At 32.3% G+C, this 18,759-nt stretch overlaps 1 protein-coding gene across 2 annotated transcripts; it reads left to right on the top strand.

The window, feature by feature from the left end:
- The first annotated feature begins 3,259 nt into the window (after positions 1-3,259).
- LOC127737863 (uncharacterized) lies at positions 3,260-17,704 on the top strand. Of its 2 annotated transcripts, none has more exons than XM_052248814.1 (5): positions 3,260-3,438; positions 4,640-4,779; positions 5,363-5,475; positions 6,305-6,392; positions 15,919-17,704. In XM_052248814.1, exons 1-5 carry the CDS (start codon positions 3,299-3,301, stop codon positions 15,942-15,944), a joined length of 507 nt encoding a protein of 168 aa, XP_052104774.1. In that variant the 5' UTR covers positions 3,260-3,298; the 3' UTR covers positions 15,945-17,704. The 2 variants fall into 2 exon arrangements, with proteins under 2 accessions (XP_052104774.1, XP_052104773.1); XM_052248813.1 differs by having other exon boundaries at positions 6,305-6,505.
- The last annotated feature ends 1,055 nt before the right edge of the window (positions 17,705-18,759 follow it).

Below are 18,759 nucleotides of genomic sequence, written 5' to 3'. Positions count from 1 at the left end.
TTCACCACCTCGTTGGTGAACAGAGGAAAAAGAATAACGTAAGGGATAGTTGAATAAGTTAAATTAATAAATCAAAAGGTATTATCTACCTGTGCTTACCTGTAACATAAATGCGCGCAAATGTAATCAAAAGCTGCGCGCAAATGTAATGAAGGCCAACGGTGACCGATAATTGTTCATATATCTGTCGTTTGGTCAATGGATAGCTGTCTCATTGGCGATCATACTACATCATTTTTTTTTATAATGCGTTAGTAACCACCATAATCACTTATGATAAACAAAACTGGTGTTGTAAGATTAGAGATATTTTGTTTAGATATGGATTTAATTATGCATAGTTAAATCCAAGTGTAGCTTTTACAGATATGTTCCCATTATACTATTGAAAAACAGAATGCTTGATACATTCGTTAGTGAAGTAACAGCGGTTTTTGAGAATTCAAGTAAATATCATTTTTATAGATATATGTATAGCATACATGAAGCGTATAGGTATCTTTTTTTGTTGTTGTTGCTATTGACTTGTTGCGTTATATCATACTTATCGATGTATTTTATGTCGACTTGTGTGGCGATACCGCAATAAGTTATGAAAAATATTGCGAAATATTGTGTTATATCAAAACAATGCGATATAAAAAATATTGACTTGAAGTAGATGTCGATACAAATTATAATCAAATTTGATTATATCGATTAAAAGGGACAATTAATTTTATAAATATATTTATCTCAATATTTCGAGAACAATATACCGCTATATGTTTCTTATATTACGATATATCAATATACTAGAAATGATTTGTTGCGTTATTTCGTCATATATCGATTTTGATATATAGAATGATTGACACCGGCTCGCTTGATACGGTGCCTTTGGTCCGGGATTTTCATTTTTGTCCGATAATTGTCTTTTTGTCCGACACTTTTGCTTTTTGTCCGTTGCTTTTGGTCCGTTTTGCTTTTTGACCGATAACTTTGCGTTTCGTCCGACACTTTTGCTTTGTGTCCATTGCTTTCGGTCCGTTTTACTTTTTATCCGATTATTTTGCTTTTAGTCCGACACTTTTACTTTTTGTCCGTTGCTTTTGGTCCGTTTATCCTTTTTTATTGTAGGTAGTTCCTTTCAATCTCACTAAAGCAGAAAACCTTACATCGAAATTAGCAAATCAATTCAAAGTCACCGTTTTATGCCGACCCAGGGGACAGAGCCTCAAAATAGTCATCTAACTGATATGTACTGATAGTAATGTAACTGTATAGAAAATACCGAAACTTAATATTAAAAATTGCTTATCAGTTAAAGTTGCTAGACCATGACCCAGGAGGCAAGGCTTCAAAATAATCAAACTGATATGTACAGATATTAATGCAACTTTATATCAAATAACAATAATATTTCACAAGTAGATCATATGAAACTAATTTAAGCAGAAAAACTTTACAATTCTCGTCGCCGGAAAAGCAATCCCTAAGTGTAGTTTTCAGCTACTTTCTTCGCAGGCGAGACAAGAACCATATCGAAGGATAGCGACGCCGTATTTGCAAACCCATGTTTCGCAATCTGTGGCTTTCATCTCAGGCGTTTTAGGTGATTTTTTTCAAATATAAAGATATTAATAATAATGCTCATTATAACGATCGTCAAAATATTTACCAATACTTATTTATAACCGAAGCGTACGATTAATTAAAGCATGCTTAGCGGTAAATTCAGAACAAATTGATCAGACTAGTAAAAAAGACAGAGACTCCAAATGCTACTCATTTATAGAGAGGAATAAGGTTTGTATTTATTTCAAATATGTCATTGAGTTTCCAAGTTCAAATGAAACCTACAAAAATATGAACATTTTAAAATGGACATAATGCAGAATCATTTGACAAACAGCAAATCGGACAAAATACAAAAGTGTCGGACAAAAAGCAAAACGGACCGAAAGCAACGGACAAAAAGCAAATGTGTCAGACTAAAAGCAATATAATCGGACAAAAAGCAAAACGGACCGAAAGCAACGGACAAAAAGCAAAAGTGTCGGACAAAATGCAAAATTATCAGGCAAAAAGCAAAACGGACCAAAAGCAACGGACACAAAGCAAAAGTGTCGGACAAAAAGCAAAATTATCGGACAAAAAGCAAATCCCGGACCAAAAGCACCGTATCAAGCGCGCCGGTGTCAATCATTCTATATATTGAAATCGATATATGTCAAAATAACGCAACAAATCATTTTCTAGTATATCGATATATCGTATTATAAGAAACATATAACGGTATTGTTCTCGAAATATTGAGATAAATATATTTACAAAATTGATTGTCCCTTTTAATCGATATAATCAAATTTGATTATAATTTGTATCGACATAAATATATCGACATCTACTTCAAGTCAATATTTTTTATATCGGATTGTTTTGATATAACACACTATTTCGCTAAATTTTTCAAAACTTCAAATCCGCGAAAAGTATATCAAAAAGTATTATTTGAAAAATCCACTAGCATACAAACTTATCTGTTGTTATCTGTCAGAAATATTAAAGAATTGAATAAATTTAGGTATAATTTTAGAATCAGCAGAAACAATTTAATTGCATGTATATAGTATACATGTATATGCTCTCACATATTGTGTTTATCAAAGTATATCATTCTCCGCTCGTATTTCGTATTTTGTATTGCAAAAAAAATGTATGTAATAATTATTATATTGTATGTCATGTACACTTTTATATTTATATATTGTGTAACTCAAGAATATTTTGTAAACATTCTTATTATTAGTGCATATAAAATTATTATCATTATGTGTATGTATCCTATAAGCTGTATTCTCTTTTGGAATAAATTATTATCATTGTGTGTATGTATCCTATAAGCTGTATTCTCATATGGAATAAAGTATTATTATTACTAATAAAATAGTAAGTGAATTTAACTTATATAATTCGAAATAAAAACAAATCATCAAAGAAAAACTGTTAAGTGTAGTATTGAAACCTATCTCGATGTTAATACATTAAACATACTGCGCAAGGACTGCAGGTTTTTATAAATTAATGCCATCAATTGAAAAAAATAAATATATTTTTCCCTTAACAATTAAACAAATTTAAACATTTATGTTTAAACATCGTTTTCTTATTGTAATAAAAGAAAGCACTCGCCTGGAAGATCAGTTTGACGTTTTTTTTCAACAAAGGCATTATAATGGTATAAAGTTACTAAAATAGACTTCCGTGTTAATTTAAGTTTGATTTGGAGAACCCTTTATCAAGTTGAATACGAAAAATGAACTACGAAGCCCTAAAAGACTTGCCTCCATGCGTTGCTATAAAATTTCGAACGTTTCTAGAAAATCCAGAAATGCTGTATGAACTGACAGGATTACCGAAAACAATGATTGTAAATTTGACCAGTAAAGAAGACAGGTAATTAATTATTAAATGTATAATACATAGGTTTACTTTTAAATCATTATTTTAATTGAATTCACATAAGAAATACAATGATGTCAACCAATAGATTTACAATTCAATTTCACCAATCGTTTTCTTCTGAATGATTTTAAACGTTGATATTTGTCCTATTTTGACTTTGATTGAACTTTCAATTATAAATAAAGGAATAACTTGACTTTCCAACTGTTAATTGTCACATCTCTGTTTGTTATGTTTACTTGGAAAACACACACCCCATTTTAAGTATGGAATCTATATTTTTCAGTTGATTCGATATGTTAATAAGATTGCATTGTATATTTTCATATCGGACGATTTTTCTGGTGTCACAAGATCTAAATCTGCGAAAACATGTCTCTTGTGAGTTGAAATAAAGACACAATATATCTGTCAACCCCAATTCGTGACGGTGAACGTAACTCGAAATCTATGAAGCGTTCTTCCTAGCTTATACCCTTGCGGAGGGTTTTTCGTGTTAGAAAACATACCCCTCGGTTTATGTGAACACGAACATATAACATATTTAATGAGAGATATGGAATGTATAGGAGAGGGTATATTACTACAGAAAAAAAGGAGTTGAAAATGCGGAAACTGGAATCGACACGTTCGTCATATAGATGCTAGTTTGAAGTTGTCAAACTCTCTTATTTTTTTTATGAAACTATCAAACTATGATGTAGAACTTCTATTTTTTGTAGTATCCTCAATATAAAGTTTATTAGCATAGAAAAAAATTCAAGTATTTGATGAGATGTGGTTTATGAATTATATCAATCGGAACGTGAATCTGAATAATTAAGCATAAAAATGTTGGATTTTATATAATGAACAGACTACATCACATTTATTTTACTTTTACTTTTGAATCATATTATTTGGCTCTCTCTCTCTCTCTCTCTCTCTCTCTCTCTCTCTCTCTCTCTGTAACGTATATGGTATTTGTTTCCATAACCCAATGTTCATGACTTTGTTGCTGATATGATAAATAGTTATGCATTATTAAGAAATCGTAAAAAAATCTGTATGGAATCTTTTGAAAAGTACCGTAGTTATTATCATATTGAAGGACAGAATGAATGCAATAAAAGTACTTTATATTTAGCATGTTAAGCTTGTTCCAACTCGCCTCTGAGGATTATTTATAGTTAGTAATTTTTATCTTCATGAGATCAGTGAAAGTGGATACAGCAGAAGAACTCCAACTTATCAGCGAAGATCTCCTTCACAAACCACTTTTATTCCAATGTTGTGTACAACATCAAATAACTGAAAAAAGTCCATGTTACACGGAAGTGAGGACATGGACAGGTATGTACATGTATGGATAGATACTGTAAAAAGCGTACTCTATTTGTTGATGCCATATAATAAGATTCATATATTTGTAGTTTCCGAGAAGTTAGTTCATTAAAATATTATAAAACCATTGAAATGGCAATGATTATTGTTCAATAATATTTTATCAGGACTGTTCGTTTCATCTTTATCCGTTATACACACAATGTCTGTACAAAGTCAGGAATATAGCAGTTGTTTTTCACTTGTTCCGTTGGCTGATAGCGTTTGATTTTGACAGTTTTTATGGAATTCCCCATTTTGAATTTGCCTTGGAGTTCAGTATTTTTGTCAGATGTTTTTTTATATAATTACCAATTCACCCATGCTATTTTTATTTGAATATCAAAAAACAAAACTTCTGTACTTGTAAGCATAAGACTTATATACCTTATGTAATTCAACAAGAAATTACTCATAATGATTGCCCATAATAACAGTTAATCACATTTATATTGAATTTATTTCAAACAATCAGTAACTACCAGTATCTTATTAAATTTGACAATTGAACAAATATTAGTAAAACACTAATACTTTGTTTTGCGCTTTACAGCATGGTTTGCCGTTCTCATAAATCCTTGGCATCCAGCAATTCAAGAGTTTTTACATCCATTATTGACAGAAGCAAGTAATCATGTAAATGCTGGAGAAAAAATCTGCCTAAAGGTAAAATTTCATCCAGAGGCTCCAAGGAGCCTGTAATATTTTCCTGCAAAAAGGATCCCTTCATAGCTGAAGAGCATTAACCGCAGATACGATAAAAGGTACTGAGAGTGAAATCATAAAATGATATTCTCTATCGACTTCATATCAGTCATGGCATATCATGTAGAAAGCGTTGAATTATTTATTGTTCAAATTGTCAGACATGAATTTTTCCCTTCATGCAGATCTTTATATAGAATTTCAGACCGACACCAGAGTAACTCGGTTGTTAAGATCATTTATTTGAACATATCTGTCAATATAAAAATAAAGGAGATATTGTATGAATTTTAAAGAGAAAACGGGTCATTCGAACGAACAAAACTCAACGAATAATAAACAATAAAAAGCCAAAGAAGGCCTGACTAGAAATAAGAAATATCACAAAAAGAAAACAATTAATACTAAAATAATAAAAGAAAAACAATGAAAACAGACAGCAACCGACAAAACCCCTGGATTTACAACTAACAGATGGATGCCACCGCTGGTAACGTTTAGACCCGCAGCTAACACCAACCAAGTACATCAGTGTTGACAAAAACTATCATTGATTCGTGTACTGTTACTAAAATATCAAAATCATTCAAAACACTTACCCTGAAAAAAATCCTCACTAGACGATTTATTTAGGGATCGAATATACAAATGTAATAATTTCCCTTTAGTTTTTTCTTGATTTAAAAAAAAAATATTTCTGAAAATCTTCTTAGACAATTGTAAACATCATTTTATCGCAAATTCTATAAAACTGTAATACATTGATATTCTTTAACGGTATTTTTGACAGATCAAATTCGGAAAATGTGTTAAAGACTGGTTCAGAAGAAATGTAGATGACGGCTGTGAGTGTAATGGACGGAAAACGACACTGAGTGGTATGGGATTATGTATTTACAACTATTCTACACCTCTGAAGGTCTGCAGTTATCCGTGGATGATTGTTTGTTGTTTTCCATTCTGGTTCCTGTTTGGAGGACCTTATTACCTGGTTAGTTATTATCGTATCAATAGTGTTCTGTTAAAGTAAATATGTTTTCAAACGTATCGCGCTAAACAAAAACAGATAACAAAATATTGTCGGAAGCCCTCTTTGGATCTTAGTCTCTATCTAACTAAAATAAGAAAAGTTGGCATAATTACATTATTCATTATCAAAATATTTTGTTGAAAATCTAGTTTAAAAACGGTTATTTTCCTCAGGTTTGAATTAAAGTATAACCAGTTGTGGTATTCATCTTTAAACAATGACTGGGAACCATATATTTGTCATTTGGATATAAACCTAGAACATATAGATTCTTAAAGTTTAAAATATGTTTTAAATCCAATCTTTCTATAGGAAACAGGACTCCGAGAATTCAGATGAAAAAATGTATCATTCATTAACATAATCTTGAAATAGAGAGAGGTAGATATACTTCAGGCAATAAATATTTGTAATCTTTAAAAAAAAATGGAAGAAGAACTTCACTTTCTGCTTAAATAAACCATCCTAGTAAAAAGTAAAATAACAAAAATACCGAACTCCAATGAAAATTCAAAACGGAAAGTCCCTTAACAAATGGAAAAATCAAAAGCTCAAACACATCAAACGAATGGAAAAATTGTCATATTCCTGCCTTGGTACAGGCATTTCTTTTTGTATAAAATGGTGGATTAAACCTCTCACTTGTATGACAGTCGCATAAAATTCCATTATATTAACAACAATGTGTGAACAAAACAAACAGACATAATAGGTATAAAAATGTCAAAAATTGGGGTTCAGCAGTCAACATTGTGTTATAATCTAACTAATTGTTATAAAATAAAACAACTATGTCAACAAAGAAACACAAAATGGCATGTAGACACTCTATAGAAAAAGCACATAAGCAAAAATGAAAGACAAGAATACAAAAAATGACCATAGCACAATAACACAATGGAGGGATGTATAAATAACGAGCCACGCCAAAAGGATATTACCAAAATTGGATTAGACAGTAAAGGTTAAAAATATACAAAGACAAATAAAAAGAACACTATAACACACGTAATTAGGATGATAAACAACGTCAGTACCTAGAATGTATACTTCAAGACCATCATGTATTATTTATGAAGTTGATACGGAATATTTATCAACAAGGTCTTGGTATCTTTCGATGAACTTTTTTTTTAGAAAAAGGACGAGACGTTCTTTGGCATAACCTTGGTTCATCAACTTTCAGCTCAGACACTGTTGACGTTTTATAAAGTCTGAGTAGCATCTGCAAGCTCTTGAATACCGAATAAGTGTTTATCACAAATATTGGCAAACCTTACAAAAATTTTCACAATTTTGATATTCATTCTCCATTTATTTGGCTCAAGTCAAGTTTAGGTAGTCACATATTTAATCAAGTATGTATTTTGATCAATTTTAATAGAAAACAAATTTTAGAAACTAAGTTAAGTTCTTAGTTTTACTTATTAAAAGACACAATAGGAATAGGTACATTCATGATAGTGATTTGATTTATATTTTGTACATTTGTGGTTATAAGTATATGTAAATGGCAGCCTCGGACAAAACAGAATAATTCATTAAATATTTGAAGGATTCAGTTTGGTATTTTATGATCACTGTCTTGTCAATGTCAGAACAAATATATAGATATATATATACTGACGGACACTAAAAACGCAACACACATTTTGTTGATTTTTTTTACCAAATCACGAATGATCCTCATACAACTACTCTTCATGCTTACCATACTTCTTCATGTTTAGAAAAAATCAATACCGGATTTACCTTAGGTACTAGTAATTCAACATATCGAATTTCTTAAAGCGATATTTAAAACCCATAAATGATATTTTAAGGTTTTTTTCTTCGTGAAACAATTCTTTCAATCCATACCGTCACTTAAATCAGTAAAACAATGTTGCATTTTCATATTTACGAGACAGAACAATGAAATACTTCATCAGGCCATAATATTATTGCACATAGAAATAAGTGAACGTGCTGTTGCTGAAAAATTCACACCAGAAACTCCTATTACTCTTATTACTGTCCTTACAACAACGGTAGAGGCAGAAGGGATTTGTTGATGACCACCCATGATCAGATTTATAGGTTGTGAAAACGCTACGTCAATAACATTTGAGTATGCACCGTCATTCACGAGACATGTTTACGGCCGCAAGGTCAATTGCTAATCTAGTCGTCGAATGCCACGGCAGACAGATGTTCGCAATGAATGTTTTCCAAATACTGAAATGCAAAAGAATTGACTGCAGAAAAACATTTAAAGCTGAAGTTTAAACCGCATAATTGTCAAAACACACTTTAATGGGTGGGACAAAGGCCAAATCAGAAGGTATAAAACAGAACTAAAAACCTGCTCTACAGAACTGGTTGACGTTTTGTCAATCATTAAGGCGTAGTTTACAGACAGTCATTGCCTTCGACTGTGACACATTCATTGATAAAGGGAAAACCAGGTTTTCAGTGCATACGACATACTAATAATATGAACATTGAACATGACGTAATCAATTAAAATTTCGTACTGCAAACATTTTTTAGACAATGAAGTACTGAATGAAATATATGTTCATACATTTATTTTACAAGAATTGCATATTGTAAAATGAAAATTAAAATGAAAAATCTTATGTTGCGATTTTAAAGTCCGTCAGTATATATGCATATATGTAAGAGTCAAATGTATCTCCAGCATTAAATCTGTGTCCTTACTCAGATCTTTGTGCCGTGACTTCATAACACTCATATCTGTGGCCCTTTGTCCAGCCTAAAATATGCGTCCTGTCCCCAGATCTGTGTCACGTGACGTCATGCCAGTCTACGTTTATTCAAATCCGTGTCCTTTTTTTACAAAGTAGACATTCAGTAATATGACGTGAATTGGGACGGCATATATATTATGCTACAGGGTTAAAACGCTCATTCCTGTCCTTATCGGAGATCGTTGTGTAATAACACAACATTATTACAAACTGTGCAAATCAGTTGGAAAGGGCTTGTTTGACTTCTCAGATCGGCACTAAGCTAACAGTTCAACCAACAAAGAAAAAGCAAAAGACACAAATCTATGATACCGTCATTTGTTTGGTCTTCAAGTCTTCTTTACTCCTTTTCCCACCTACTCCCCAAAAAGGGTTTATGACTAATGTGTCTATATTGCGAGAGAAAAAAAGTTAAAAATATTCTGACTGTTTTCACTATTAAACTATTTCCTTGATTTAATAAATTATCAAAAGAAACTTAATAATAAGGCTAACTAACAACTTAAAGATATAAGTACAAGTTTTTCTACACTTTTTAATATGAGAGAAAAGAAAACTGTAAGCTCCTCTTCCCCCGATTCCCTCCCCTTCTTGTCTTGGTTTTCGCAATGGCCTTAACTGATGTCGATTGAATTTTGATTCTAATATGACAACTAATATATCGTCAACTAGTTTAATCATAGTATATATACTTTTAGCACAAACGCATTAAAACACAAAATTGGCTGTTACCTTATTTATACGACCAGGTAAACTCAATTTGCGACAGTTAAACCCACGTTGTACGTAGGCCAAGCTTCAAGTACAACACGGTTAGGTATTCTATCTAGTCCTTCCTGTAGCTTGGTGAATGTGATGAACATTTGCAACTCTACTCCTCTACGTAGTCATGGTCATTGTCATTATACATCACCTACTCTACATGATGTCTCTATTAATGACCTGCTGCCATTTATACAAAAGCCGTTAGGTATTCATTACATTCGCACGAAGCTTTATTAATTACCCCTTTCAAAACTCCATTCTCTGTACAACTTATGTTTGGAAACCACTGTTACAAACCCCCATTCAAACCAATAAAAACTTTCAGCTATCATCTTGGATATTGCAAGTCACAGACTTTTCAAACCAGTTCGCACTGGAAAAGACGAAAAGGAGTAAAGATCCTTTCTAAAACTTTCCTTTGCTAACAAAGGTCTCGTTGCCACTATCTTGGGCAATATCCTTCATCATAAATCAGTTCACTCGAAAAAACCTCCCTATTTTAAAGATCAGCCTGTACCTATTATTTCTTATATTTATACCAAACCAATTGCAACTAAAATGTTCAATTACAAACACGTGTTGCAGGATCTCAATATTGACGACTTCAAGTCTTAACCTCCTGATTGCACCTGTGCTAGTTCCCCCATTCATATATAATCCTGCTGGCCACGCTATTACTGGTGACCTAAACATTGTCAACAACACTTCTCTGCGAAATGTGTTATCCAAAGGCCCGAAATATCGTGAGCCTAAATCTATGAATTGGAAACACAACTTCAAAATACTGATGGATTCAGTCAAGGATTATGCTAGACGATGGATTAAACGCGAGAAAGAAGAAGTAGATACTCTTTCCGAATGGATTAAGGCTGTTAGGCCGTTGATACAAATCAGAATTAAAAAATTGAATGGGTCTTTGAATACCCATGCTACATCAATCTTTAAAAGACCTAACATGTTGCAAAACACCTATCCTACCTCCATGACGAATATGTTGTTGTCCCTGCAGATAAAGCTCCAAACAACATAGTTTTTATGTGTAAATCACTGGATCTTCCTTCACTGTATTGGATACCTTAACTACATAAGTGTCCTTATAAACAACGTTATATTGCTAGGTCTTCCAAGTGCTCCACGAAACCTCTTTCTAAATTATTAACATCAGTATTATCAGCAATCAATAACACTTCTCTGCGAAATGTGTTATCCAAAGGCCCGAAATATCGTTAGCCTAAATCCATCAATTGGAAACACAACTTCAAAATACTGATGGATTCAGTCAAGGATTATGCCAGACAATGGATTAAATGCGAGAAAGAAAAAGTAGATACTCTTTCCGAATTGATTAAGGCTGTTAGGTCGTTGATACAAATCAGAATTAAAAAAACTGAATGGGTCTATGAATACCCATGCTACATCAATCTTTAAAAGACCAACATGTTGCAAAACACCTGTCCTACCTTCATGACAAATATGTTGTTGTTCCCGCAGATAAAGCTCCAAACAACATAGTTTTTGTGTGTAAATCACATTACATAAACTGCTTGATGATTGAATTAGGTATTGACAATTTACTTTCCTGAATAATCAAAGGTATTTTCTATGTTCCTTTGAAATTTCAACCAGAGATGAAGAACTGGATCTCCCTTCACTGTATTGGATACCTAAACTACATAAGTGTCCCTATAAACAACTTTATATTGCTAGGTCTTCCAAGTGCTCCACGAAACCTCTATCTGAATCATTAACATCAATATTATCAACAATCAAAACCGGGCTCCAAAGTCATTGTGAAACTACCTATTCTAGAGGCGGCGTGAATCAGATGCGGATACTAAAAATTTCAAAATATCTTTTAGAGTACATACAATCTAACAGTCTTTCATCTTGCAATAGCATTAAAACATTGACTTTTCTACACTTTACACAAGTATTCCCCATTCCAAACTAAAAGACAAATTGAAAGAGTTGGTCCTGCTTTGTTTCATAAAAATTCAAACAAAAAATTCTCTGAAACTGATGTTATCAAAAAGCTTGATTTCTTGATTGACAACATATTTGTTACGTTTGGAGGACGTGTTTTTCAACAAACTATCGGGTTTCCATTGGAACCAACTGTGCTTCTCTTTTTGCCGACTTGTTTCTTTATTCATAAGAGGCTGACTTCATACAGGAACTTCTTCGGATGAAAGAAAATAAGTTAGCAGTATCCTTTAACTTTACTTTCCGCTATATAGATGATGATCTCTCGCTAAATAATTCAATATTTGGTGACTATGTTGAACGCATCTATCCCATCGAATTTGAGGTAAAGGATACAACATATACATTTAAGTGTGTCACATATCTTCACTTACACCTAGAAATTTACAATAAGGGTCGGTTGAAAACAAAACTTTACGACAAAAGAGATGATTTCAGCTTCCCAATTGTGAACTTTCCATTTCTATGTAGCAACATTCCAGCAGTGCCTCCATACGGAGTATATATCTCCTAGTTGATACGATATTCCAGGGCTTGTATTTCCTATCATGATTTCCTTAATAGAGGGTTGCTGCTCACAAGGAAGCTATGTAACCATGAGTTTCAAAAGAGAGGCGAAAGATACCAAAGGGACATTCAACTTATTGGTAGAAAATAAACTGACAACGCCATGGCAAAAAAAAAAGAAGAAGACCAACAGACGAACAGACAAACATAGAAGACTAAAGGACTGAGCAACACGAACCACAACAAAAACTGGGGGTGATCTCAGGTGCTCCGAAAGGTGATCGTGAAGTTGAAATCATCCCTTCGTAAATTTTACGGACGCCATCACAAGTTGGTTGACCGTTATGGAATGTCTGTTTCACAGATGACTACGGATATGTTCCAATTGTCCTGACTATAATCCCGTTCCCTTTTCCCCGAATGTGACCTTCCGAATTAGACTAATCCCCGGGTGTGTACCAACATGAGGAACACGACGGGTGCCACATGTGGAGCAGAATCTGCTTACCCTTCCGGAGCACCTGAGATCACCCTACAATTTTGGTGAGGTTCGTGTTGCTCAGTCTTAAATTTTCTATGTTGTGTTTTGTGTACTGTTGTTTGTCTGTTGGTCTTTTTCTTTCTTAGCCATGGCGTTGTCAGTTTATATTCGATTTATGAGTTTGAATGTTCCTTTGGTATCTTTTGCTTCTCTTTTATCTTTATTCTGATGCATAATAAACAAATTAGTCCATATCAGTTATAATTTTGGTGTAAAATTTCATAAAACGAAAATTCTGCGAATTGATGTTATCTTATTTGGCAACTAACAAGGTGACGTATGCTTCCGGGGTCAAATGTAAACACAGGATGTTTTCATGCTTTTTGTACGCATCATCATGTAATAAAATTGGATAAAAAAATGTTTTGAACAATATAATGCTGATATCATTTTATGGGGGTAAAACGGCAAACAGCAAAAACAGTATCGTGTGTATAGGCTTTCACGGTTGACAAAATTACCGTATTTGTCCTATTAGAACCGAAATAATTCATGGCAGCCGTAGATTTGTTTTCATTTAACTATGGTTTGGGCATTTATATTCGAATTTTACCCGGATTTTAATCCTGGTAGAGGAGTCTAAATACAGCTAAAACAACATTTTCCAAAAGACCAAAAGAGTAAAAAAGTATATTTTAACAAAACGCATTTGACTAGCAAGTCGAACAACGGATGTTCTTAAACCCTGCTGACTGCCATGGCGATTGCCAAATAAACGGATCACCAGATGTAACAAAATGGATCTTAATTATTAATTTAATACCAAACAGAAAACAATAAACTTGCGGAAGTAGTCATTGTAATCATTTGTACATCTCCAAATTGAACTTGACTATTCTGCCTGTAAGGGTATATTTAGTTGACAATAACATATTGAATTTAAACTTGTTATCGATCCGAAAGACTATAAAATTGGCAAATTTGCATCCAAAAATAGGAAATGTCTTGTAGGGGTAAATTCAGTAAAAAAATCTCCCATTGACTTTTATACAAATCTATGTCTTGAATCAAATTTATACCTGATTTACCTTAGAAATCAGAAGCTTTCATATATCATTCATTAAAGTACAAATGTAGCCCCATCTTTTGCAACAATAAAAACATAGGGTCATGCGGCATTTTTGGGCATTATCATGGCCTTAGTTTCATAGACGGGAGTGTAATCCTGAAAAGTTGTCCAGTATGTTTTTTTAATTAAAGACACGCAATGAATTATGTAAAAAAAAAATGAATATCTTCATACGGTTAGATTATTCGAGTATTAAAATACTTGAAAAGTGTTTATTTACAACTTGATCTGCAACTTAACATGGGGAACACTGCTAAAAAAATACACTATGTTAAAGGGAGATAATTCTGATTTTCCATATGATTTTACACATTATTAGGAGAAATGTGTGCAAAATGTGATGTAAAATGGGGAGAGTATTTATGCCTTTCATTAATTTTATAACTCTAAAGTGTAATTTCTATTGTTTCTTTCAATCTGATCACAAAACTGATTTTCCCATATACTCCATGCTTCCTCCCACAGTATACTCAGTGCATCCTTGCCAACCGTAGTAAAACATAGAATTTTGTATGAAAAACAACTTTAACTGGTTCCAAAAAGCTTCCATTGCATTAATATTTACAGGAACTGAGCTTTGTGATTGTTGTGAAGCCTTAAAAAAGTACAGTGACAGAGTGCATATTTTCCTATAGGGGTAAATTCAGTAAAAATTCTCCCATTGACTTTAATGCAAATATTTGTCTTGCATTAAATTTATACCTGATTTACCTTTAGAAATCAGAAGCTTTCATATATCATTCATTAAAGTACAAATGTAGCCTCATCTTTTGCAACAATAAAAACATAGGGTCATACGGCATTTTTGGGCATTATCATGGCCTTGTTTACAAACACTGTAGATTCGCACTTAATTCCTATACTGACCCCATTACTTTTCCACCCTGTAGTAAAAAAACTAAGTGCTTTTAACTCTAGTTTTGATCCATCTATCAAAAAATATTTATTACAAACATTATCTACCAATCAGAAGAGCACAGGACTTCAGTGTTATACAGAAAGCTCTCCTCCTAATGAGCGGTCCCTGATGACGTATATTTATTTACTGAATTTACCCTGTAGGTTGATGTACATCTTCTCTAACAAATTATATTTTACGAATACATTTTTCAGTGCTCCGGTCGATTTTTTTCTGTTTCCGATTTATCTTTCAAAATTGATTTGTATGTTTTAAACGGATTTATGAAATTTGAAAACCGGTATACTGTGGTCTTTTATTTGGTTCAAACATACAATATCAAATTTTAATTACTTTTTGTCAGTATGCAGAACTTATACTTTTATCATAAAAATGATACTGTTTTGGGTATGCTAATAATAATTTGATTGAGTTTGGGATGAATGTCATTAGCATTTCCAAATGTTGAATTATTCAAACTCTGATGTTGTTCTGCTCAGGCATAGATTGCTATTGTCTCCATATTTAATGCGTTTTTGCACAACTTTTGGGGATTTTCTTCTTTTTTTTTAATGCTCTTCAACTTCGTTTTTTGAATTAGCAAACCAACTGTTTTTATTCGAGCGCCACTGATTTGTATTAACTCTGTTTTTTAGGATAATTTGGTTAAACACAGTTTATATAATATTAAATGAAGGTATAAAATCTTCAATGTAAATGTAAAGGTACATATAAGGGTTCTGAACGATTTTAGTATCTCAGTACAGTCGCCAAAATAGATATGTTTCTAGGGAAACAGTAAAAATATGTTAAAATTAAAGCAACTGCTTTGTTAAATATTGTTCATATTTTTTACAGGTGCAACGAAAAATCAGATTTTATGATAGAAGAGAAAAGTTAAGAGGTATATCTGTATCACTTTTAACAGAAGAGGCTGAGAAAATATATACAATGACATCGCGTCGTCGAAGAAACACTAGAGTAGTTGCACCAATCAATGACTAGCATTAATGCGTGGGTTGTCAAGTTTTGTAGATATTTTAATTTTGTTATTGTATAATCTGTACATAACCCATTGCTGAATTGTCATAGTTACAAAACATGGGCAGTAGATTCCAGGGGAAAATTATTTCTATTTCGTTTGAATTGGATTTTTCCTTTTCTATTTTTGTGTTTAGACTTCTTCTAGAACCAGTTTGATTAGTATTTTAATCATTATTCGTTGGGTAAGTATACTGTTTTAGCTTCAGGGATATTTTTTTTGGCCTTATTACGGGTCGGGTTCTGTAGTCATATATAAGTTTGATACTTGTTTAGTATGTATAGATATGCTCACCGTAACTTCCACATGTTATGCGTAATGTATTATTCACAGTATATTGTCCTTATTTAATGTTTAAATAGATTTGTGTTTGGTAGATATTTGAAATATTTTGTAAACTTTTAATAAATTTTGCATTGTATAGTAAATAATAAGTTACTGCGAGTAAAGCAAGTCATTTTTATGTCTTGCTTTTAATTGAGCCATGTATATAGATTAGAAATGTTTTAATTTCGAACGAATTTATGGGTCAGAATTTTAATTAAAAACTAAGTCTTTTGTTTACATTGTTCTTTTTTGTTGGTGAGCACTGTCCTGTTGAACCATTCTCGGTTTTCATTACTATCATTCTATTGAGTAACCTTTTTAATTTCTGTTCTGTTTGCCGACCAGTTCTGACATTATATTTTTATAAATTCATAAGCGATCTCCATCAGAAAAAAACTTTTATAAGTTCATTTTAATACACAGGAATCCGTCTCTGAACATATGGAAATCATTTTTTTTTTAAATATAGCAATCTTTTGCTTCATGCCTTGAAGGATTGTACACTGCGTGAATGCAGTTATTGAGAGTTCACTTTCATAATTAATTTATAATGAAAAGTCATTTATGTATATCATTTTATAAGTGCTACGAAAAAAAGAAGGCAAAATTGTGTTTGCCATTAGACGCGAAGGGGTGAGTATGTTCTAAAAAATAAAAAAAAAGGGAATAGAATTATAAAAAATAAAAAACATTTTAAGTTGAGTTTTGCATATTGCAATCTTAATATTATGGTATATATATGGAACAACAAAAAAAGAATATAAAATGGTTATTTTATTGGAGATCCTAGAGTAAATGTTTTAAAAGAAGCTATGACTGTTGATATATAAAGCAAATGAAATTAAAAAAAAATCAATTCATTCATCAATGCAAAGGTAAGCATCAGATGTAACTATCGTGAATTTAATATTTATTGACTAAGTTTTATAATTATTATAAAATATACAATTTTTGGAAAAAAAAGAAGATTTTTATAACATTTTTTGTGTGCTTTTTTCAAAATGAAGGAATTTAAGATATACTGATATTAAATATTACGCGAAGAAGAAAAAAACTCTTTTTTTGAACAATTTATCCTTTTTGTCCTTACACAGCTGTCTCAGTGCTATTTCACTTCAACTGATGAAATGCTTATTAAATATAATTTGTATCCCTTTTATTAACCATATTAACACTTAAAGTGAACTCAGGTTTCAGTATTACAATAGGAAAGGATAATTTTGTAATGTCATTGGAATGTGTGAATATGTTCTAAATTAATCAGACAATAAATGGTCTTGTTTTATTAACATTTAAAAATGTTGACAAAATTACAGAACGTATGAACGATTTTGAAAAAAAAGGCTTAGAATTTATGAATGCAACATTTATTGTGTTAGAATCGTTTATTATAAAAAGATCTAACAATGATGACTACGATTCAGCAAAATGGGTCGGCTTATCTATCATTTGAGTAAAACTAAGAAGAGATTACCTAAGCTGTATTTTGCAAACCCTTTCGGAATTGTTTATCCTCAATGCTCCTCAACTTTGTACTTTATTTGGCCTTTTGACTTTTATGGTTCGAACGTTAATAATGAGTCTTGTGTACAAAATTTTAATCCTGGTATCAACCAATGGGTCGATGCCACTGCTGGTAGAGGTTTTCTACCCGAAGCTATCGCCAGCCTAGTAGTCAGCACTTACGTTTTGAAAATGAATTATCATTGATTTGGTCATAATTTTAAATTAACTTTGATTTTTCTTTGAAACAGGAATAGATTACCCTAGCTATATTTGACAAAACCTTTTGGAATGTTGGATCCTCAATGCTCTTCAACTTCGTACTTTATTTGGCCTTTTAAACTTCTTTCTTGCAATGTCGTCCACCTTCTTCAGAGAATCCACTAAATCATTGGTATACCGGGAAACTTCTTTCCTCTCCGTAGTCAACTTTGATGTTCCCAAAATGAAATCCAGTGTTGAAAAACCTCCCTGCCCAAAATCATATTTGCAGAAAATCCTGTTTGTAAGTTTCGAGTTGCACAGATTGCTCCAACAAGTAGTTGTAAAAAGACATCCAATTTTGTTGTTTATTTTTGAAATAACATTTATCTGTAAAATAGATCTGTTAAAATGCTTTCCTTATATATTAGATGAAGGATGGTATGGTGTTGTTCTAGTCTTGGCTGCAACAATTGGCAAAACTGTCTTACCAGATTCCCATCCATGTTTTTCCTTGGTCTATGTGGAGTTCAATTGGACAGCCAAATCTGGAAAAGAAATGATCCACAACTGTTTTTGCTTCAACCTGAGCTGTATGCTGTCTGTTGTGCAATCGGGAAACACTC

This window comes from Mytilus californianus, unplaced genomic scaffold, assembly GCF_021869535.1.
Source record: "Mytilus californianus isolate M0D057914Y unplaced genomic scaffold, xbMytCali1.0.p SCAF_4, whole genome shotgun sequence".
NCBI lineage: Eukaryota > Metazoa > Mollusca > Bivalvia > Mytilida > Mytilidae > Mytilus > Mytilus californianus.
The sequence above is the reverse complement of the archived record's forward strand: the minus strand, read 5'-3'. Positions and strand labels throughout refer to the sequence as shown.